Source organism: Wyeomyia smithii, chromosome 2, assembly GCF_029784165.1.
Source record: "Wyeomyia smithii strain HCP4-BCI-WySm-NY-G18 chromosome 2, ASM2978416v1, whole genome shotgun sequence".
In the NCBI taxonomy this organism is placed as follows: domain Eukaryota; kingdom Metazoa; phylum Arthropoda; class Insecta; order Diptera; family Culicidae; genus Wyeomyia; species Wyeomyia smithii.
Window position 1 is genome coordinate 92,467,103 of NC_073695.1, and position 24,844 is coordinate 92,491,946.

Sequence of the window (24,844 nt, forward strand, 5' to 3'; positions counted from 1 at the left end):
AAATTGATTTTAAAAACAAACGAATTTTTAAAAATCTGCGTTTTAAAAGGGTTAAAATTTTGAAATGAGCCTTAAAGCACTGATAACGAGATTCGCCCACCTTTATTTCGCCTTGTTTGCATTTTTCCTTCAGTTTCGCCTGTTTACATGCGCCTGTATTCTGGAAACAATGTTGATCCGCCCTTCACTGTCGTCTGTTTACGAAATATTTAATCTTCTAAAAAGGGAAAGTGAAAAGGGCCTAATTCCGAAGTGTCTTTTATTTTGGGTAAACTATTCTGTCACCCTTCACTCAAAACTTGATTGGAGTTAATTTGTCGATTATAACAAAAGAAAGGTTTTTTTGTCATGAATTTTGTCAGTTTTATAACCCTCCCAGTTGGTCTCGAGGTACGATGCTGGCCTAACAAGCCAGTCATCGTAGGTTCGAGTCTCGGTTCGGGAGAGACTGTTAGTGTCAATAGGATCGTAGCGCTACTAGTCCCGCAATTGTCCTGTACACTTAACAGTTGGCTGCGAAGCCTGTGTATAATAAACAGAAGGTCGTGTTCTGAATCGGAATGTAGCACCAAGGCTTTGCTTTGCTTTTCAATGCCAGTGGTGTAATGAAACGATTTGTTTACACTTTTTTAGTTGTGCTTTATCGCGAATCACCAGGATATGTCTTCTGAACAAACCAAAATGGGCACTCATAGGATATCCATAAATTACGTAACGCAAAAAACCCAATTTTTCGATCCCCTTTCTCTATGTGACAAAACGTAACATAAACATTACGTAACGCTATAAAAGACCCCTCCCCTCCACCAAGTATTTTTTTCGTGTGAATGAAGGAACTGAAGAAGAGTAAGAAGCCTCGGCTTAGGTGTCTAGCAATGTGGATTGATGAAAACTACTATATAAACCATCTAGGCAACCAAGCGGTGGACAAATTGTTCCCGGTAAGCATAATTGACGAACATATAAAGCCATATTCCCGATGCTGGTCTAACAAGCCAGTCGTCGTTGGTTCGAGTCACGGCTCGGGAGAGACTGTTAGTGTCAGTTGGATTGTAACGCTAGCCCCGCAATTGTCCAGGTGGCTGTGAAGCCTGTGTATAATAAACAGAAGGTCGAGTTCCGAATCGGAATGTCGCACCAAGGCTTTCCTTTTCCTTAATTCGAATATTCTTCAAACATTCGTTCTGGTACATATCTTGATTGCTATAAAACCACTGGGTTTGAACCATAACTTTAACAAGAACAAAGTCCCGTTTTGTCCATTGCTTAATTGTTCGAGTATCTTTTTCTAGTTTTCATTTTAAAAAGCCCTTTGAGGATTTTTAATTTTTTGTGACTTAACTCTTTTCTCAATTTTTTTACGATGTATGTTTATTTTTGTTTTTTGAAAAGATGAAATGGTTATCTGGAACTTCAGCGAAGATATCACACCGATCAAATTAGCCCTTCTGGTTCTACACACTTAAAATTTATTGCCGGGTCTCGGTAATTTATTTCCGAGAACGGCACCACTGAGTGCTCGGTTAAAAAAATAATGACAGCTGTTACATTTTTCCGTAGACCTCGGTTCACCAAACTGAAATTCGAGATTTCAGTTAGGTTGAACCGAGATTCACGAAAAAATGTGACAGCTGTCATTTTTTTTTCAACCGAGCACTCAGTGGTGCCGTTCTCGGCAATAAATTACCGGGACCCGGCAAAAAAATTTAAGTGTGTAAAAATATTAATCCTTAATACCATTTTGCATAGTCCCTTTCCAAAAATTAGTCTTGATTCAAAAAAAAAAAATACTATTAGCACAAATGACACCTTTAGCCCATAAAAACATCTGAACCTGGCTCAGCATAATAAAAAAAATTTAGACTTTTTATATTAGCAGTTGTAAGACTATTTCCTTTTTTTGCAATTAGGTTCGAATCCCTATGAATGATAAACCTTAATTGCGAGAGCAAAAAAGAAATCATCCATTCACACATCTTTAATAGTGTTGAGAAATTCCCATTTGTTACTGAGTACATAAAATAATTAATTCATTATTTATTGTAAAATGATTAACTTACAAATAGACCCCTTAATAAAAACCTGTATAGTGGAACGGCGTTCAACAGAATGGAATGCCACATTTCGCGAAGGAATTATTTCCTACTGGTTGCTTTGCTAAGTTTTCATAGTTGTGTATTTTCCAAAAAAAAATGTGAAAAAATTTCAAAGTTGGTTTGTATTGGTATTAAATTAGAATAAATTGAAATGAATTAGAATAAATTGAAAAGAATTGAAAGATTAGGATATTTTAACGATGTTAAAACATTAAACAGATTTCAAATAAGTTAATTGACGTCGAGAAGAACCTATTTAAATATTGTAGGGGAATCGGGGCAAAATTGATATGTTACTGACATTTTATCGATTTCTGAGACTTTTTTTGCTCAATATAAGACATAATTTGACTACCACTTTTAGATATTAGCGCATTATCATTAATGCTCAGACATACTCGATATTATTTTGCTTTGTGAATTATACTGAAACCATGCCAAAACCGGTTTCGTAGAATCACCGTTTTGAGCTCAGTTTTTATCTGATTTAAGATTTGCTTTGTTTTTTTAAAGATGGGAAAGAAGATGCTAATATGTGGACAAACTCTTAGAATTTCGATATTTGGTCTCAAAACAAAATGGCGTCGCAAAAACATCGAAAATTTCCGATTTCTAAAAAATTTAAAATGGCGCCATTGTTGCCCCTTAAGTTGAAATATGTTCAAACTCGGTGGAATTTATTTTCGCTTCAAACTTCATCAAAAATTCATATATAGAAGCCAAGGCGAAAAAATTGTTGCACTGTGTAATGCACAGATATGAATGCGCAGCCAATCCATTCCGGTTTTGTTGATGTATTCCATTAATGTATTGCGGTTTAAGTTTTTAAGAGACCGAGGGCCCGAGTTACCGTCTTTACTTTCTCGGGTGACACAAAACATGATCTATCGGTATTAGCTGGGATTGAACATAGACATCCATCTCGGCCTTGTAGTTCGAACGCAGGTCACTAGCGTGATTGACGAGGGCGTTAAGAGCTACGCTTGGAAGATACCCTTATACCTTTTGCTTTTCGTCTAATTCCAAAACTGCTGATATAAAAATGTTAAAAACAACCTTTTTATAGGCTCTAGTACTACATAGTAATTTCTTCGCAAAAAACTTGTAATTAAAAAAGGGGTTGAAACATGTAAAACTTGCATCAAGCACGCACTGTATGTTGAGGATCATTCTAAAAGGAAAACTTGCATCAAGCACGCACTGTATGTTGAGGATCATTCTAAAAGGAAAACTTGCCCTAATTCACAAAATCGGTAAATTCATATCTTCCTCTCAAAGCTTTTCATCACGAACAATCATCTTATTAACTTTAATAAATTTCAGAAGCTTGCATCTAATTGTAGGGAAATAACGCTGTACATATTATTATTTTTTTAATTATAGTGACTTACACTTTAAGAGCGTTGTGCATAATAATCCAGTATAATTTAAATGATAAGTATTATTCTGTTATCATTTAGTTTAGGTTAATAATCTGAATTGGTCAATTACCTTCGAATATGTAATGATATATAATAATTTATTCTTTATTATTGTTTTTTTCGATCAAAAATTTTTCAACCATGGTCATTTGCTTAGCAAAATATTACAAAAATATTCAAGTCGTTTTTTTCCTGTATGAACTTGCTTACTGCGACCAGAATCGATTACACTGGTTAACACAGGTGCACTCCAAAAGTTAAAACCGGAAAAAAAGAAAAATCATAACTATTCAACCATTCCTGTAAATGTTGGTGTCCCTAGCCATTACCGTTTATTCAGAGATTTGAATGAGTTTTCTGAGCAATTTTTTACGACACTCACGTAAGTTGACGCGTTTTGGTAACGGCTAAGGGCGTCAAAATTCATAATCTTTCATTTTTTCCGGCTTGAGCTTTTGGAATGCACATTTTTTCTATTTTGTCGACCAGTGTTATTGTTTATTTCCGATAAAAAATTTTTCAACAAAGATCATTTGCTAAGCAAAATATTACAACAACATTCAAGTCGTCTTTTTTCCTGTATGGACTTGCCAACTGCGACCAGAATTGATTATCAATTGTGAGATATGTCTACTGTATCTGCTGTATCCCGCACTTCTATTATTAACAATACCGCCATTGAGAAGTGGCATGCTAATCATTATTTTATCCTTGCCTGTGTGTAATATGATTTTACCCTTCCTTTTACACGCTTACTGCTCTACTTATACCGAGCCTCGAGAAGTTTTGTTGAGCGTCCTTTTGACTAGTTTTATTTATAAGTGAAACTTAAGAGGTAATCACACAAAGGTAATAGAGAATGGATGAGGTAATAAAGAGAGAAAAACTAAATGGTAGGGGAGCCTGAGGATTATTTGAGGTTTATCTGCTTCAGTCGTTTTTGACATCAGATGGCCTGATTCTACTAAGATTCGAACTCCCGACCATCCGCTTGACAAGGCGGACTCTGCAACATTTCGGCTAAACAGCTTTCCTCCCAATTGGTTTAATCACCGTTGAAAAAGATTAAGTGAATAAATTAGCGCTTAACATAGTCATAACACATAACTATACATATCCCAGTTTTTAAAACTGTTGGTCAGGATAGTATGTTACTTTTATAGTATTTGCCAATTTTTTGCTACCAAAAACGTAACTTTTTATTACAAAATTTGCATAGCAAGAGTTTTTTGGGTAAAAGTCAGTTACCACTTCAAATAAATTCTTTATCGTTAGATTTCAAAAATGAATCAAAATCAATACAATTTTTAGTATTTTCAAAGTTGTAGAATTGACAAGCCATGGTCCATGGACCTAAACAAATGAAAATCAGATGGAATAATGTCCAATAAATATAGTGGGCGTGGACAGAACTTCCCAAATCAGCGTTTCTAAAGATATTTTCACGACTTTTTCGTCTGGTTTTGAAGTAGAAAGAAATCTTTTAATCGTGTCAATCCTCAAAGCGCAGACGTTTTTCTTTAAATGATCGTTCAAAATGCATCAATTGACGTCCGTAGAGATCCCCAGTGATGATTTCATCTGGTTGGCGCAGTTCATAATTTTTTTTGGACTAATTTATATATTTACAACCAAGGCTTGAAAAAATATACCGCATCAAGACTGAACTTGAACCCGCAATCTCCTTGTCTCCGGTATGGTGTTTTATCCAATTAAACTACTGGAACGGTGGTACTTTTCCAAAATCTATAATCGTATCATATCCCCCTGCTGCCTGTTCTATTGCTCACCCCTATCAACTACACTCACTGCTGTACCTATGTAATCAATACTTACTTTGATTTTCGTTCGTTTCAAAAGTGTTATTGGAGGTTTTTATTTATTTAGATGAAAAATATGCCCTCATACCTTGTATAAAAAATACACGCTTAAAATTTTGAAAAGGCGTAACTGCAAAATGAGTCCACCGATGGTTTGGCAATTTGGCTTAGCAGAGGTGTAAGATGGTGATACAAACCAACTGTCATTTACCGTTTTGACTGCGTATTTTTTCTGTATAATAACGGTAAGAATTGAAACACCCTACCACGATTTTCTGTGCTTAGGATTCACTTTTGGTCTACAATTGTTATTTGATGCAAAAATCCCTTCCCAACTGCCGTTGGAATATTACAGCAGTGACTATGGATAATCATGCAACGCCGTATTTTTCAAAACGATACGAATTGATTTCAACGCTATTTTATGCGAAAGAACACTATTATTTTTTTTTTTTCAATTTGACAATCCCTGATGATCAGTGATGATTGAATTTTGTACAGTTGTTTAGTTTCGATAGAGATGTCACTTCATAATTTTATAGAAGATTGATTCTTGAATGACCTAAGAAAGAGCCCCTTTCGAAGGAGCGTTCCCGAAATGGGGAAAGTAAATTTTCGAAAGAATAAAAACTTTTATTACCATTTTGGGAATATGGTGATAGAGAAATAAAAAATAAGAGACTGCTTCACTGCCTTTTCTTAACGACTTGAAAAGATTCGACTGCAAACTAAATAAGAATTACAATTTAATGCAAAATATTTGCGCACAGATTTACGTTAAAAATCATAATTACAATTTGTTTCTAACACTTTCCTTGAATTGTTTCGATCGTTTAGTCAATCAGCAGAAACTTGTATAATTTTATGCCTTTCTCTTTCAACAGCTTTTTCAGTTGCACAAAGAAATCTGCCATGCAAGGAGAAAAGCCATCCTGTGTCTTCCATTATCCAAAGCATAACTTTTACTGCTTCTTTTTAAATAGTTATATAGATGCGATACCTATTTCATTTACAGTTTCACCATCTTTTAGATATTTTCATAAACTTTCAGCTGTGCCGATTTTTTTTTTTCAAATTTTGCTTGATTAGCGCGTATCCGTCGGCTGTTCAACATTTGTCACTTAACCGTGATTATTCATGATAAATCTCCCAAGTTTATCCTTTGTGGCGTTTGTTATTCATTTCTGTTAACAAATGTACTATTATAATTTGAAAGATTAAGCAAGATTATGTAACGAAGTTAAAGTAGTGTCAAGTTGGAAAGATGAATCGGGCAGTGAAAAACCTTGTCAAATAAACTCATCCTTCGCAACATTTTCCAAGAAGGCCGCAGAACAACCCCGCTCGCAGCCCCCACGACTTTCAAACATCGTCGCACTTTCATTTCTATTGCATACTTTTTGTGAATTTTTGCTTTTACTTTCGTCGTACATCTCTTTAGATAACATTGGACCAAATCCATCCGCTGATTTTTTGGTACAAGATTTCGCGCGTGGGTTGTGTTATTTTACTTTAGCTGGATTCAACAAGATGATGGAGCACACTGATACTGTGAAAGAAATTTACATACAAGTTGACTCGTTTTCAGTATACACAGTTCCGTTGTCGAAAGTTATCGAGGATTATGAAAATTAAAATGTTGGTTTGAATCGTAGGACATGTACTTGCAAGCTAATGCAACTATGCATGCCCACTGGTTGATTTGTTTTTCTCCTCTCTCTCAAAAATAAAATAAATAGGGTAAAAAATCGAACTGTGACTGATTTATAACACGTTTGGATAATTATGATTGATTATTTGACTTTGCCATTAAAGCTTTCTAATGGCTAATTCGAACTTATTGTTTCATTTATTCATTTGACTTCATTTCGTAATGCCCACTACAGTCAGTTCAATTTTACTAATACATATTTTTATGTTTTCCTTTTTCTTCTTCACCTTTCCCACATTATTGCAACATTTTTTTAATCTCTGGAAAAAACGACACTGTAAACCAAACTAGGCATGCTATCTCAAGGCAATTGAAACCCGACCTGATTTTGCCGTAGCGTGGAGTAATCTAGGATGTGTGTTCAACGCTCAAGGCGAGATATGGCTCGCAATTCATCATTTTGAGAAGGCAGTCGCTCTGGACCCAAACTTTTTGGATGCCTATATCAACCTGGGCAACGTGCTCAAGGAAGCTCGGATTTTCGATCGGTGAGTAATTTCTTCAGTAAAGTTTTCTGCCTTTTGCTTTATGAAAAGTTCAAAGTCTCGTTTCAAAATGGAACCATTATTATTATATCACATATTGTATTTTATAAAAAAAATCAACAAATTGTAATACTCACATAACGGCATACTCGAAATTGAATTTTTAGCACATACTTCAAAATCAGTGGGATTTAACTATTCAACTATTTTACGCATTACTGTTTTTAATCACCTGAAATTTGTGGGGGTTTTCAACTGGAATCAAAAAATAGAAAAATAATAGAAAAAAATAGAAATGCATCTATTTAAATGTTTAAGTTCATGAAAGCAATTTATGTACATGGCATCAAATGAAACAATTGCGCATTAAAGGTTAATATTTAGTTAACATGGATTCTGAACGTAATTTGTGCTTAGAATGCTGGCAATAGCCAGTATGAAAGATTCCAATGATTATCAACCTAAATTATGTTGAATTTTAAAGTCGAAAAGAATCATACAAGATTTCGTTCAGAGTTGTACTTAGAGTAAAAGCTGTGATCAATGTTATTATTGATTGTAAATTGTTTCTCTTTGTGAAAATGCACATTGCAATATAATTAGAATGGTAAACTTTAACTTTACGGTCAAGAAATCAGAAAAAAGAATTATAAGTTTCCGTTAGAATCTGCTAGAACGCTAGACACTACTAAGACGCTCAATATAGATTTTTCAAAGTTTTTGGTCAAGTCTCTAGCTCGTTTGAAAGGTTGATAACTTTCAAATAATTAAATTTAACTATATCATGTACCCTGAAGTATGCGGATTTGAACATTAATACGAATTCCGTAATTTACGTGCTTTACACGAATTTCTCAATTTACACATTTTACGCGCTACGCATGGCCTACGAAAAAAGTGACTCTAGGGGAAAATTTGTTGATAATTAGTGACTAAACTATAACTAGTGCAAAGGTTCGTTTAACAGAAATGTAACTTCAAATATTTTCTTAAAATTGAATGTGTTTCAAGTTTTTCAAATATTTCAATGGCAATGGCAACACTGATATGACAGAGTATCACAATCCCAAAAGTTTTTCTGCAAAATATGTCGGTTCTCTTGAGATTCCCAACCATATGGGTGGATGAGCATAATATTCTCTCTCCATTGGCTTGGAAAACTCTTTCGGAATTTTCGTTTTCCTTTGCTTCCAACGTACTCGTTTGAATACCTGCTGGTTTGTAAACCAGCAGCTGAACGACAGTATCGCACTGGTGGTTAACGCGTTCGGAAGCGTATGTTTCAAATCTGTGAGATAGACCATCCAACGTGTGCCCACTCCAAAACCAAACAACCGCGCGCTCTATTTTTAGAAGGGTAGTAATGTCGTAATCATAGGATGCTGTCGAGCCTTCTACCGCATGCAGACTCACAAGGATTAGCCACTTTCTAGTGCTCTAACGAAGTAGTGCTTTTACCGTACGTGCGGGAAAAATATATTAATGGAATTTTCATGCGCCAGTTTATTGAAATCCAAGTGCGAACAAAGCGAGTAATGTATTTTCCTGGAAATGCTCCCTACCGTGAAACGAGAATTTAATGATTGGACACTTTGTGTGGGCTATACACACAAAGGTTGGTGGGTGACATTGATAGATTATAAAAAATGGTCGAAGTCGACAAATTGAAATTAAGAATGGTCTTAACAAGGGGTCCTTTGAACATTACGTAATACGACAAAGAAATTATGGTGAGCTTCTCACCCTCCATTAATAACGCGTAATAATTGTCAATTTCACCGTCACTCCCTACCGTAACGTGAAACAGAGAAAAACATTTCTGTAGGGAAATGCATGGTGATACGACCGGAATAAGAAACGCAATAACCGAAAGATAATCAACTCCAATTTGCAAAATGTGGGATGCTTAGTGAATAACTTTTAATTTTTTTTTGCATGCATGCAATACAGAGTTTCCTACAGTAGCATTGAGTTTATATTCCAAAGTATATTAAAGCGATCAAGTGGGTGCAATCTTCTGAGCACGATCTAAAACACGACTCATCATAAATGACATTGGGCACTAAACAATTATCAAAGTTAACAACATATAATTGACAACTCTTGAAATGTTCTCTTTGAAATTTTGTTTTTCAAAGACATTTTTCTGCCGCAAGACGGTTTATTTTATTATTGTATATTGCTGCTAGATGTGATGATGGAAAAACATTTAAATGGCGTACAAATCTGATTTATGCTTTCCAACATTCATAAGACAAAAAAGCAGTGCATTGTGCTCTTCCTACTGCATTGTATGCTCAACTGCATGACAGACTCAAACGGTACAAAATGCGGTACACACAATGCAATTAGCACTGTATGTACAATATCAGAGTACAGGATGTACTAATGGATTTTTTATTCAGTAATATTTTCTTCCAATTGAGTTTTAACTTTCGCCCCAATTCATACCAAAGTTAGCAGATATCACACTGAAACGGTCTTATATTTTTCATTATATTTTTTTGCCTTTCTCCTAATTATCTGCCGTTCGGGGTAAATCAGGGAACAGTACAACTGGTGTGGGTACAATCAAATGAAAGTATAATTTTTCAAACACTGAATTTATAACACAACATTGTAATCTGGCTTTTTTTTTATTTATGGTGTCATTTCATTATAGAATAATGCTATGATGAAAATACTTTATGCCAGGCTGCAAAAAAATGGAAACTTACCAAAGTGAACCAAAAACAAAAGAAAAATTATTGTTTTCGTTTAGAGACATTTTTTCGAATCAATTTTTTTCTTTAAATTGGATAACATATTTTCCAATTTCTTTTTAACCGTTATGTACTCGGCAGGGTACCCGAGTACCTTTTCAGGCTTTATTGCCTCAAAAAGAATGATAACGTCAACTTGGACAGCTGAAACTTATGGAATGCTCCTAACTAGTGGAAACAAACCGTTTTCCATCATTAGTCTGTTTGTAGAAACAAGGGGGGTCAAAGGGGGGGGGGCTTCGAAACTTTTTACCACGTAAGTACTCGGCAGGGTACCCGGGTACCCACAAAATGAAATGCTTCTTGCTTTTTCATTTCTTGACCGATTTTCGATCTTGGCCTATCAAAAGATTGGAAAATCTGTCTTATTTCAGAATCTGGGATCGACATGAACCTGTACCACATCTGGTTCCTGTAAATCCGGATCTACGGGAGCATGTTCCGGTGAGATAAATTAGTACAATTGTCAATAAAACCGAACAACATTGGTATCAAAATTCTTAAAATCACCCCAGGAATCCTCGAAAGGTGAGTTGTCCTCGAAATGGTCGTACCGGAGCAGATTCCCGTGGGGCCCTATATGGCCACCAACATGAGTGGATAGAAACCCTAGCAATATGCATATCAAAATTCTTGAAATCACTCCAGGAATCGATTTACATTCTGAACTGGAAAAGCTCCGAATAAGTTTTTGAAGTAGCCTTCTGGAGACAAGTTGACAGATGAACTCAATAAAGATTCCTGGAGTGATTTCAGGAATTTTGATATACATATTGCTAGGGTTTCTATCCAGTCATGTTGGTGGCCATTAGGGTGCCAGGCAAATGGTCATCTCGAATTTCAAAAAAAAAAAACCCTATACAAAATGTTCACCTGCTCGAAAAAACACCCTGTGCAAAATTTCAGCTCAATCGGACTTAAAATGGGGTGGCGCAAAGCGATTGAATTTTGGCTTTTTTGAAAACCGAAAAATCACCCAAGGGGGGGGGGGGGGGTACGTGAAATTTCGGTTTTCGAATTTTTTTTTTTGATGCCAAATGACTTAAAAACGCATGAAAGGTCGAGAATTGGTGTCATCTGAAAAAAATTTTTTTTTGCAAAAATTGCTCTCTAGGACTAGTTTTTTCAATTGTGGAAGGCAGAGTTCAAAATGTTTAGAATTTATCTTTTGAAATTGATTACTAGTCTCTCGAAATAGCTTGTATAATGATATACACTATAACTAGCATCGAATACATTATGTTTCATTAGGGTGGTTCATTTATTCGGCATAGGGTGGTTCATAATATTGTGAAAAATGAAATAAAATAAAAAAAGCACTTCGGTTCGTTTGATTTGTGTGACGTCTTCGACAAAGTTGTAGATAATAATTCGGTCTTACCAAAAAAATTACACTCAAAAAATTATTCGTTCAAAAGTTAGAAGAAAAATTAAAAATTAATTATTCAAAAGGGCTCATTCTTTAAAAACTTGATTTTTTTAATAAAACCTACGAAAGATTACCAAAACAATGCAACCAGTCCGATCAAGAAAAATAAGTTACCATTTTTTGAAAAAAAATATTTTTTGAAAAAAAAATATTTTCAATTATTTTTTTTAAAAGGCATATTTTTTTTGGAAGGACAAAATATTATCTACAACTTTGCCGAAGACACTATGCCGTTCGACTGTAGACATATTTTTAATTTCCAATAGAGCACTCTATGAGGAATCAAGAATATTTCTACAGTCAAAACGGTTTATTTGATTGGCATAGTGCATCTGGCAAAGTTGTAAATAATGACTTCGTTTCTCAAAAAAATGTACCCTGTGAAAAAAAAATTAAAATATATAACTTTTTTTTCTGATTTCTCCATGGCCGGTTTCGTTATTTAGGAAAACTTTCGTAGTTTTTATAAAAAAAGATCAGTTTTTTTAAATGGGCTCTTTTCGATAGTTAATTTATAACTTATTTATAACTTTCTTCTACTTTTTTTTAAATTAGTAATTTGTTTTTAGAGTGTATATTTTTTTGAAAACCAAGAAGATGTCACACCGCACACCGGCACGTTCACGTTCTGATGATGTAAACTTGACAGAAAATGTATGGTCGAACTGTCAAAACAACGCAAACCCAGAAAGAACGAGTCAATTGTGTTGCCTATCTGATTGATATCCCTATACTCTCATTATCACTGAATAACATCGATACAGTCTTTTGTCCGATTATATAAGCCAGAGCACTGTGTGTTCAATCAAGTGTTGGCAAAGGACATTATTGTGGTAAATAAAACGAATAAATTGTCTGGTACAACATTCGAAAGACGAGTGCAAGTGTCTTAGAGAGTAGATTTTTCAAACAAAGTAATATAACATATTCCATCAGTTTCCACCGTTTCATTTAAAAGTTTAAGACACTTGGAATCGAAAACATTTTTCAAATACTAAAATTCCATGTACCTCCCGTGTGTGATTTTGCTAATGACATGAAGGCATTCAACATTTTCCACGAGACACAATCTTAATTTTGGTTGAGATAATTTTTTTTGCACAGAGTAGTTTGATACATTTTGTAAATTTGTTTTGTAATATGTTGCCATTTTACTTATAATTTTTCCAATTCAACATTGCCACCCTAACGACAATGATATAACAAATATTATATTTTCAGGAATTTTTCTTTTGGTATTCAGTGAAAAGTGGTTTTTTCCATTTTACACTCATTTTTACACAATATTATGAACCACCATATGTCGAATAAATAAACCACTCTAATGAAACATAATGTATTCGATGCTAGTTATAGTGTATATCATTATACCAGCTATTTCGAGAGATCAGTGATCAATTTCAAAAGATAAATTCTGAACATTTTGGACTCCGCCTTCCACAATTGAAAAAACGACCAAGTCCCAGAGAGTAAATTTTTGCAAAAAAAAAATTTTTCAGATGACACCAATTCTCGACGTTTCATGCGTTTTTAAGTCATTTGGCATAAAAAAAAATTATTTTTCGGTTTTCAAAAAAGCCAAACTTCAATCGCTTTGCGCCACCCCATTTTAAGTCCGATTGAGCTCAAATTTTGCACAGGGTGTTTTTTCGAGCAGGTGAACATTTTGTATAGGGTTTTTTTTTTTGAAATTTTCTGGTCACTTTTTTCCATGCGATGATTGGCACCCTAGTGGCCATATAGGGCCCCACGGGAATCCGCTCCGGTACGACCATTTCGAGGACAACTCATCAGTTGGACTCTAAATAGATGTAAATCGATTCCTGGAGTGATTTTAAGAATTTTGATATGCATATTGCTAGCGTTTCTATCCACTCATGTTGGTGGCCATATAGGGCCCCACGGGAATCTGCTCCAGAGTGGTCATTTCAAGGATAACTCGGCAAATGGACTCAGAATTTATAAAAGTCAACTTCTGGAGTGATTTCATGGATTCCGATACCAATATTGTTTGGTTTTATTGCCAATTGTTCAAACTTGCCTCGGATCTTGAACCTGGCCCCGGAGATCCGGATTTGCAGGAACCATATGGGGACCAATGGCTCTTTAGGTCCCGTATACTAAAAATAGACAAATTTTCCAATCTTTTGACGGGTCAAGATTGAAAATCGGTCAAGAATTAAAGAAGTAAGACGCATTTCATTTTGGTGGGTACACGGGTACCCTGCCGAGTACTTACGTGTGTTAAAATTTCCGAGTACATAACGGTTAAATAAAACTTAGGATTTTTTTTTTGTGTGAACTAAGTGGCATTTTAATGAAATCATCTCTGAAATAAATGAAATTGCATGATCATGCTCAAAAATCAATTATTTTTCAGCTAGAAATAAAAAACAGTCCAAAATTTTTAGACTTTACGTTCTTTAAGAAATAATCATCATGCTTAATCGCCTTTGCACCAACAATAACGATTTTCAATCGGTTGATATTCTAAATTTACAGTACATAGTATTTGAATTCATATCCACCGCGTTGCATATTATATAATACAACGGCTTTCTTCAGCAACATTTTCGAATGGATAAAAAAAGGCATGTTGGTTGAATAGATATTATACAGATTATAGCAAACACTTTTGAACGATTGGGAAAGTATGCATCTCGTGAAGGTGTATTCGGAAAACTTTGGAAATATTTTTTACGTCATACAGTATTCATTGTTTTAAACAGACTAATGTCTGTCCTCTATGTCTTTGTGTATCATTTCAGCACTGCCGTAATCTCGCAGACTGGCGTAAGCGCCATTTTTTTAAATATGGGGTTCTTATGCCGATTTGTTCGTTATTTGAAGACCCATCGTTTGGTATCTTTTTTTTTAATTGTTACTTATTCGTACGTTGCATAAAATCAAGAAAACAAAATGACGTTGTCACCATTTCAATACAAAAGTGACAAGTAACCCGTTCGTTTTTGGGCCGTATTGAAAAACTTATCAAATGGATGTACGTCATAATGTTATATCACGGCAGAGCAGTCGTACATAGACAGCCGAATGAAAATGCCGTGAGTAAAAAAAAGAATAATCATTTTCCGGCTTTAAAAGCGCAATTGTCAACACGTTTTTCATGTTGTAATTGCAAATAGCAACCTTCCTAAACAAGCCACAACAACAAACCTGACAACAAAATCAACACCCCAAAATTTACTTTAATTTTAAACCGAAATTAAAACGAAAAAAAACGCAATTTTGAATAATCTTCACTTAATTTTTTTTTTTGTATAGTGAGTGTCAACTACAATTCCAAAATATGAGAAGTTTTTTCTGTGGATAAATTAAAGTTTGTGGGTTACATAAAGAAGCACGTTTGAACTGCCGTGTTTCATGTCTAGTAATTTACGAGTCTTGTTTTCCCCATGTCACAACAATTCCTACACATCCTCACAATCGCAAGTCGTTGCATATTTGACCTTTTAGATTGTATGACTGCTCAAAATTTATGAGCTTATACATATACAGAAGGAGGTGCAACGACAAACTAATATACGTCGAAACGCCTCGCCTGGGATATATCAATGTCACTTGTACACCTGTCCTCTTCGTTGGGCGAATGTGTTGAAACAATGCATCACAAATTGTCAAAAACTGCTATTGCCAACAAACTGGTAAATTGCTTTCATCTTCATCCGGGTTAGAAAAGACGAATATACGAAATTGCATAGGAAATGCAAGCACCACAGATTTCACACACCGAACGTCTCAATATAGGGAGAGACTGTAGGAGCTGGTATTTTAAATTCTTCACATGGACACATGTTCGAGCTACGGTTAACCGCAATTTGCTTCACTGGGTACTGCTGCCAGCATTAGAAGCAGGATTTTTAAACACAAGGTACAAACACACTTGATTTGTAACACTTGTCGAACAATGTGCTGTGGTGTCATGTAACAGTTTGATAAAACAAAATTTAATTACAGAGCGTAGAACAATGCTAGTATTGTCAGTTAAGTGGTTGCGTAACTAGTTTATATTCGGAAGAATGGATTATCAGTGTATCGTGATTTACACAATCGTCAGGATAACGCCGTTCCACCCCTACAATTCTCTTGTGGAACTCGAAGCAGATCAGCATGGATGTGTAGATTGGATTAAGTTCTACGTCAAAAGGTTTGCCCTCAAAAATACACTTTTTGTAACCACCATTCGTTGTAATTTAATGCTATTTGATTATTTTATAAGTTTAGTCCAAATTAGAACAAATATGGTAGTCACTAGGAAATAAAAGGTCGTATGAGTAAAAGTATTTTCTATGCTTCTTCTATAATGGAGCAAACACTTTTGTTTACACGCCTAATATCTTGAATACAGCAGAAAGAAGTCAAATCGGTCTAACTGAAAAATACTTCTATTGCAACAAAAAAGCAACGTTTTTCTCAACTTTCAATTTTTACCACCAATTAGAAGTAAAATATTTAATGTTGATTATCGTGTAAGATTTTCAACCCCTTTGAACCAGATTTAATTGAACTAAACAGCTTGAAAAACGTATGGATGAAAAGTTGACGCGATTTTTCATATATGAAAAAAATATTCATATACCTACCTAAATTTGGTTGTAATCAAGATAGGGAACACGTTTACTATTTCATAGATACAAAATCAAATCTTGTTTAACAACGCACTGAATTGAAATAGGGACGAGTTTTTTTTTTATTACTACGCCTTCGTAACTAAGCCCGTTACTCAGCTTTTCTGCAGCACCCGACTGCCGACAGTGATTTCCTTCATACCTATATAAAGGACACGGAAGTTCGTCAACAATCTGTCATATTGGTGCTGCCTGTCCTACATCCAATGGAGCTGTACATAATATTGCTGTATCAATAATTTCTATTCATAGCGCATTCTCGATCATCCCCATAACAGTTTCTTGGCTTGCATATACTTTTTAACGAGATTTACATCGGTTTCTCCTTCTCAACTTTACGTGCATTTAGCATGGAAAACGCCTTCGTTTTTATTAATTTCTTAACTTAGCCAAAAATAGTTCACCTCCACGTAGGTAGAAATTGGGATGTTTTCCAATTACACTCAATCCACTTTTTCAAACATTGATAGACAAATTTTTCGCTGTAATTCCTACTTCTAGAAAAACAAAAAAGCTTATAAAATGGTGTTTTTAATATTGCTTCGCTTTAAAGATATAGAAGTGGTGAAAGCTGCAAACCTGCAAGCAGTGTTGCCACATTTTCATCTGTAATGGGAGCTGCCAAAATCTTTTTCGTCTTTACTATTTCCGGGAAAAATCTGTACCACTGGCCCAAAGTTTTTATTTTCTATATTTTCGAAAAAGCAATTGTTTAGAGAAAACTGTGACTGCGTTGACTCAGTTAATATAAATTTTAAACTACTAGCTCGATTGTCAACAAAACTTTTGCACACTTAAGAATGGGGCTTTCCGGGATTTTCCACCAAAGACTGCCCATACTGTGAAGCAAAAAACTTGGGAAAGACTGCTCACTAAGGCAAAGCAGTCAGCCCGACAACCGAACAAGACCTCAAGACGTAGAACAAGAACCAACCAAGTTGTTACAAGAATTGGGTTATGCGAGAGTCATCGAACAAGGTAACAACAACAACGAAATTGCGTCATTGCTGGTTAAACTTAGCGGAGACGGCGAGCCATTGCGGTTCAATCTCCTGAAAATTCAACCAAAAAATTATGAAACCCATAATTCAGCAACACTATCGATATTTCGGATATTTTGTACCAATATTTCAGTTTGGGTAAATCGAGATTTACAGAAAAATGTAAAAGTTGCCGTTTTTTTTTTTGGTAGTAAATTATGAGTCCGTGGATTGCAAGATCGCTGCGTAGTCGGTCAAAAAGTTTTGTCTAATCTTTTCTAACCATCTAAAAAATCTGTACTTTTTCTCTGTATGGTACAGAATCTGTAATCTGTATGGTACAGAATCTGTACCGAAAAAAACGAGAAAATCTGTACATTTCCAGATAAATCTGTACAGTTGGCAAAAGTGCCTGCAAGTTTTTCGAAAGCGCTATAATACAGATCTGGGTGGCGAAAACCTGGAAAATCAGGGAATGTCATGAAAGTAATTTTTTGATCGGGGAAATTGAAAAATAATTAGGGGAATTTTTTAAACGTGGTGCGATTTTTTTAAACGGCTCTTTCGCGCTACAACGAACTTTTTTCGGCAAAAAGGCTAAAGCGGGACTTTTACCGAGTTTACAACATTACAATGCACACAATGAAACTCAGAATAATAAATTTTCAGAAAATTTTAAACAGTGAATATCAATCTAACACGCTTTCACTACGCCATTTTTTAATGAATACTGAAAAAACGAAGGAAGAGAGAATTAACATTGCATGAAAGCGAAATATTTCCCTGTGACGGTAGAAAAAAGCACTGACGTTTATGGTGGCTATTTTACACTTTCATGCAAAAGCACTGGAATTTTTCAGCCCTGATTCAGACATCTGCGTACCCTTCAGATTGATCCAGTCATACAATTTTTAATCACTTGTATGAATCGTAGTTTCTGGTCTCCTTTTCACCTAAAATGGTTTGTTTCTCACCAAAAAGTCTCTTTCCATCCCTCGTTTAAATCAGCTTTGGAATTGATGGTGCAATTCTGATAAACTAAACATTCGAACAATTTGCGAATACGGTAGTAATCGTGCTACAAAAGTCATACGTTATTGCCTTTTTTCAATACGCTTCTTTTATATTTTATATTCTTAGTCTGAATATCTTTTTTTTTTAATTTTCAATGGCCTCTTTCGGTCTCCTTTTTGCCCTCTTTTTTCTCTAAAATTCATATTTTCGTGACACTCAGTCGCTACCAGCTCTGTTTACGAGATTCACGTGCCTGTCAAAGCTAACCTACCTTGGATAATTTGATATATTTTCATGAAATTTTTCGAATCTCGCTAAAATATGTTGAAAATTTACCAAACAAGTTTCAAAATACATAAAAAAAATTTACTTAAGGTAAACTAAATTTAGGGTAAATTGCGTTAAACGTGAGTGAAGTTTGATAGAAGCTCAATGATATAATTCTCACCGATGATCATGCAATACCGTTGATGTGATACTGACGGTTTACCAGGAAACTACAAAAAATTTAATTTCAAAGCTAATTTTTGACCTTGTGCAACAAACCGGAGTAATTTAGTGTGTTGAAAGGTCATCATTTCCCATGTACATATCGAATTATAGAACATTTCTTTCAACTTTTACTCAGAGCAATAGGAGCTTTCTGAGATACATATCAGTACTCGTTTTAAATATTTCTTTGGGAAATATCAACATGAAGACGAGTTATTTGGGAAATATAGTAAAAAGTGATAAATTTTACTCCATTTCATGGTACGAACAACAAGTGACTGCCCAACACATTAAGTAAAAAGAAATTAAAATAATATTATCAATGCTGTTATTAAAATATTTATTCGAATGTTTTATGAAAATTATCTGATCTCGCCAAACACTAACCTCAACCTTTTTTTTTTTTTTATTTACAGAGCTGTCGCCGCATATTTGCGTGCACTGAACCTTTCTCCATACAATGCTGTCGTACATGGCAATCTGGCTTGTGTTTACTATGAGCAAGGTCTTATTGATCTAGCTATTGATACTTATCGGCGTGCCATCGAACTGCAACCGAATTTTCCCGATGCATACTGCAATCTGGCAAATGCCCTCAAAGAAAAGGGACAGGTACAGGAAGCAGAGGATTGCTACAACACGGCTCTTCGATTATGTCCCAACCACGCAGATTCGCTCAACAATCTGGCAAATATCAAGCGGGAACAAGGTTACATTGAAGAAGCCACAAGGCTGTATTTGAAAGCGTTAGAAGTATTTCCAGAATTTGCCGCAGCTCACTCTAATTTAGCATCGGTGTTGCAGCAGCAAGGAAAATTAAATGAAGCGTTGTTACATTACAAAGAGGCCATTCGTATTCAGCCAACGTTTGCAGATGCGTACTCTAATATGGGGAATACGTTGAAGGAGATGCAGGATGTGGCAGGAGCACTTCAATGTTATACTAGGGCCATTCAAATCAATCCGGCTTTTGCCGATGCCCATAGTAATCTGGCCAGTATTCACAAAGATTCTGGAAACATTCCGGACGCAATTCAGTCTTATCGGACAGCTCTTAAGCTTAAACCGGACTTTCCTGATGCATATTGTAATTTGGCACACTGCTTGCAGATCGTTTGCGATTGGACAGACTACGAGGCTCGCATGAAAAAACTTGTAGCAATTGTGGCTGATCAGTTAGAAAAGAACCGTTTACCGTCGGTTCATCCACATCATTCAATGTTATATCCATTATCACATGATTTTCGCAAAGCGATTGCCGCACGTCATGCAAATTTATGTTTGGAGAAAATAAATATTTTGCATAAACCGCCGTATAAATTCTCTCGGGAACTGAATGGGCGCTTGAGGATCGGTTATGTAAGTAGCGATTTTGGAAATCATCCTACATCGCATTTAATGCAATCGATTCCCGGAATGCACGATCGTTCGCAAATAGAAGTTTTTTGCTACGCGCTTAGTCCAGACGATGGAACCACGTTTCGAAGTAAAATTTCTCGGGAAGGCGAACATTTTGTTGAACTGTCACAAATTGCTTGCAACGGCAAAGCAGCCGATCGCATCCATGCCGACGGTATCCATATTTTAGTTAACATGAACGGATACACCAAAGGAGCCCGTAATGAGATTTTTGCTTTGCGACCAGCACCAATTCAAGTTATGTGGCTGGGTTATCCTGGAACCAGTGGCGCTAGTTTTATGGATTATATTATAACTGATATAGTAACATCGCCTATGGAATTGGCCGACCAGTACAGCGAGAAATTAGCATATATGCCACACACATATTTCATCGGTGATCATCGCCAAATGTTTCCTCATCTGAAGGAGCGCTTGATTGTAAGCGGTAAACAGCAAAGCAACCAATTAGTAGACAACGTCGCTGTTATTAATGCGACTGATCTTTCTCCGTTAGTTGAAAATACTGATGTTAAAACTGTTCGTGAAGTCGTTATTGCAAACAAGCCGATGGAAATCCAGCACAAAGTCGTCGAGCTTCCAACAACAACTCCGGTCGAAACAATGATCGCATCTGGTCAAATTCAAACTTCGTTAAATGGCGTTGTTGTTCAGAATGGATTGGCTACTACCCAGACTAACAACAAAGCTGCTACTGGCGAAGAAGTTCCGCAAAACATTGTCGTCACAACACGGCAACAATACGGCCTACCAGACGATGCAGTCGTGTACTGCAATTTCAATCAATTGTACAAAATTGATCCTCACACACTAACATCATGGGTCACTATCCTGAAGCACGTTCCAAATTCGGTACTTTGGTTACTTCGTTTTCCCGCCGTCGGGGAGACCAACATACAAGCCGCCGCGCAACAATTGGGTCTAGCACCTGGAAGAATTATTTTCTCCAATGTAGCCGCCAAGGAAGAACACGTAAGACGAGGTCAATTGGCCGATGTTTGCTTAGACACGCCTTTATGTAACGGCCATACCACATCAATGGACGTTCTGTGGACGGGAACACCGGTGGTTACATTGCCCGCTGAAACACTGGCTTCCAGGTGAGTGAATTGGCGTAACGATATGTTTGCTTTTATGGAGGAAGCGTTGCCTATCTATTCATAAACTATCCAATAAATAAAAAAACGATTCATGAACATCTTTTTTTAGGGTCGCTGCATCACAACTAGCCACACTTGGTTGTCCAGAACTAATTGCTCGAACCCGGCAAGAATATCAGGACATCGCCATTAAATTGGGCACTGATAAAGAGTATCTGCGGGCAATACGCGCCAAAGTTTGGGTGGCACGATGTGAAAGTCCTTTATTCGACTGTAAACAGTATGCACAAGGTTTAGAAACGCTGTTCTACAAAATGTGGGAAAGATTCGCTCGCGGAGACCGACCCGATCATATCTCGGCTAAGGAAAGCTCCAAGTGAACAGCAAATTGACGCCCGTACTGATGAGAGTTTAAAGAAAAACCAAATAGTTTACAGAAAGGGCATGTAAACTTCTAGTAATTATATATTGTTGAATGAAATGGGTCACGGTGTGGTAGATTAAGTCTTAGACGAAAATTTTGTTTTTTATCTAACAACGGGAATTTTTCAAAATTGACAAATGTAATCTTTTGAAATTCTGTTTAATTTATAAGTATCATTCGCTTTTAATAGCTGGTCAAAATTTGTATAAAGTATATTAGCAATATGAAAATCAATAATAATTATTATTCATAAAGCTGAAGTTGAATAAATAGCTTGCTTGTTCGTACAGTACAGCGTGTCAGTAAATGAATCCAGTAAAAAATGCTTTAGTTTAAATTTTTAATAAATTGATTGAAATACACAGAAAGGCATCCGAAACATTTAAAATCTACTTTCAATAATTTCGAAACGTACAACAGAAAGCATCATTCAACAACCAACGTTTTGTAGATAGTGTCATCTGTTATATGATTACTATGTAGTTGAATATATTCTGTAATGACGTCCTAAGTATAATAAACTTTACAAGCGGCACTAGCACGAACTTTACCAATAAAGTTTGTCTGTCGAAGTTAAACGTCATAATTACAAACAATCATCACCCAAGCCAACACGATGTAAGTCATTTATGGAAACTTAGGGTGGATTTCCGGTTGCTTGCACCTATGATCGTTTCCTCTCAACATTTTTATCGAAAAGAATAAGTTTGTACATAGACACTTCTTAGCTTAGTGGGTTTTTAGTGACAGCCACAGTATAGCAGAAAGTTATATTTTCTGTATATGGAATTAACAACTTTATCAATAATAGAGTGTAATAAAATTCATGTTACTTATGTGCTTAATAATTTCTTGATGAGATGTCTCTCTCCAGTGTGGGTGGTTCGTCGTGTCCTATAATTTCAACAGATGTAACGTATGCATTAAATAAAATAGACATTTTTTATTGATTTTTGAGAGCCAGTGGCGTTAACTAGTGGCGAATTTAAACATGCCATCCCTATCTGATATATGTTCACTGTTCATAAAACGTGTTTGAACGTGATTTGCTCAGTATTTTCTTAGCTATGGCGAAGAGTGTGCGGAATCTCCGTGCGATGGTTTGTTCGTTCAAATCATTACACCCTAATTCAAAGAAGTCGTTCATAGTGAATCATTTTGTTTCGGAGGGATATTCAAGATCGGGTATTTATAAGATTATTGCGTTGCTGGACAAAGGAAAATCCATCGAAAGAAAGCCAGGAGTGGGCCGTCATACGGTGCTGACAGACACCAAAGTACAACAGAAGCTGAGAAGGATAACCGGAGGCAAAGTGGCGAAGTCATACCGGTCTTTAGCTGAAAAATTTGGAACAACCGGTCAAACGGTAAAAAAATATTTGCGGAACATGGACATTGTCATGAGGAAGCGTAAATCTAAACCTGAAGTGTCAGAACAACAAGCTGAAACCCAAAAACGGCGCATAAAAAAGATGGCTGCAGAAATTTTCCCAGCCAAACGACACGTTAGGGTGTTGATGGATGATGAAACTTATTTGACTCTGGATGGCAACGATTGGCAAGGAACTGGATATTTCACGTCTCCGCATAAACCTGTAGACGACAAAGTGAAATATATTTCGCATGCAAAGTTTCCCAAGAAAGTTCTCTTGTGGCTAACCATAATTGAAAAAGGAATGTCAAATCCAATACTTTTCCCTTCTGGTCTGGCAGTTATTGCGGAGGTTTACAGCACCCAATGCTTACCTGAAGTCTCCAAGTTTATAAAGAAGTTCCACGGAAATGATGATATTGTGTTTTGGCCTGAGCTTGCATAATCACATTACGCAAAGAAGTCATTAGAGGAAATGAAACGTTTAACGATACCTGTGGTACCCAAGGATTCCAACCCTCCCAACATTCCGCAACTACGTCCAATCGAAAATTTCTGGGCTAACCTGAAAAGAAGAATCTAATGCAGACAATTTTGTGGCCAAAAATACTGATGAACTGATCAAGAGGACGAAGAGTGTACTAAAAAATATCCCAACAAGTCTTTTTTCGAGTTCTATGGCTAATGTTCCAGCTAACTGCCGCAAAGCAGCCAGAAAAGGTGTAAATTTATTTTTGCAAGGAACAATACGTGTTCTCAATGCAAATAAAAAAACTGTTCGAATATATGTATTGTGGTTATTGATTCAGCTCACTTTGAAAAATGTCTACTTTATTAAATGCATACGTTACCTACAGTTTGAATTTCGCCATGGGTATTCCACACCTCATCAATACTTATAAGTTACCAATGTGAACTGAAAAAAATTAAGGTTAACTTATTTTGAGCTGCTCTTCTAGACATAGGAAAAGCATTTGACTGTTTGACATAAAGGTTTGATTGCGAAACAGTTAAGTTTTCATTTTACAATTTTCATAATCAAAATTTAAAAAAATAATTAGCTGACCGAACTTTGCAGGTTTACCAGAATAAAAAATCTGATAGATATCTTATTAGAGCAGGTGTGCCTAATGGTTTTATATTAGGTCCAGTCCTGTACAACGTTCCCCAGAGTGGCGACTACCGGGAGAATCAGGAGATATCACCCAGCAAACCAGAAGTCGTATAAGAATGTTAATTCTAAGTCGCTTAAATGTGCATATCAAGTTGAAATTATAGAAGATGCAACATTGAATTTGTTTTTAACGTATAGAAATAAAATCCTCAGGAGACATCACCCAGCAAACCAGAAGTCGTATAAAAACGTTAATTCTGAGTCGCTCAAATGTACATATCAAGTTGGAATTATTAATTAATGCAATATTAGGTCGATATACAGGGTGTTAGGTAGCTCACTTAAAATCCTTTAAAGGGTAATAGAGGACCCTATTTGATGAAAAAAAAAAAATCCTTCTACGCATATGGTCAGAATTCAACTACTGCAGAGTTATTCACATTTTCAGTTTTCGGTTATGTTTGCCTTTAACGAGGTCTATCACAAGAAGTGTGATAGCTAGCTTATTTCTGTTGATTTCGTTGGATAGCTGAGAAAATTTCGTAATCAATAATGTCCT

The 24,844-nt window shown here is 35.8% G+C and overlaps 1 protein-coding gene across 3 annotated transcripts in view; it reads left to right on the forward strand.

Moving 5' to 3' along the window:
• LOC129725026 (UDP-N-acetylglucosamine--peptide N-acetylglucosaminyltransferase 110 kDa subunit) overlaps positions 1 to 22,635 on the forward strand; it is a 47,073-nt gene extending 24,438 nt beyond the window's left edge. For all 3 annotated transcript variants that reach the window (XM_055680400.1, XM_055680401.1, XM_055680402.1), the window contains exons 6-8: positions 7,340 to 7,536; positions 19,273 to 21,375; positions 21,485 to 22,635. In XM_055680400.1, coding sequence (XP_055536375.1) covers positions 7,340 to 7,536; positions 19,273 to 21,375; positions 21,485 to 21,755 — 2,571 coding nt within the window. In that variant the 3' untranslated portion in view covers positions 21,756 to 22,635. The remainder of the gene's footprint in view (positions 1 to 7,339; positions 7,537 to 19,272; positions 21,376 to 21,484) is intronic.
• The last annotated feature ends 2,209 nt before the right edge of the window (positions 22,636 to 24,844 follow it).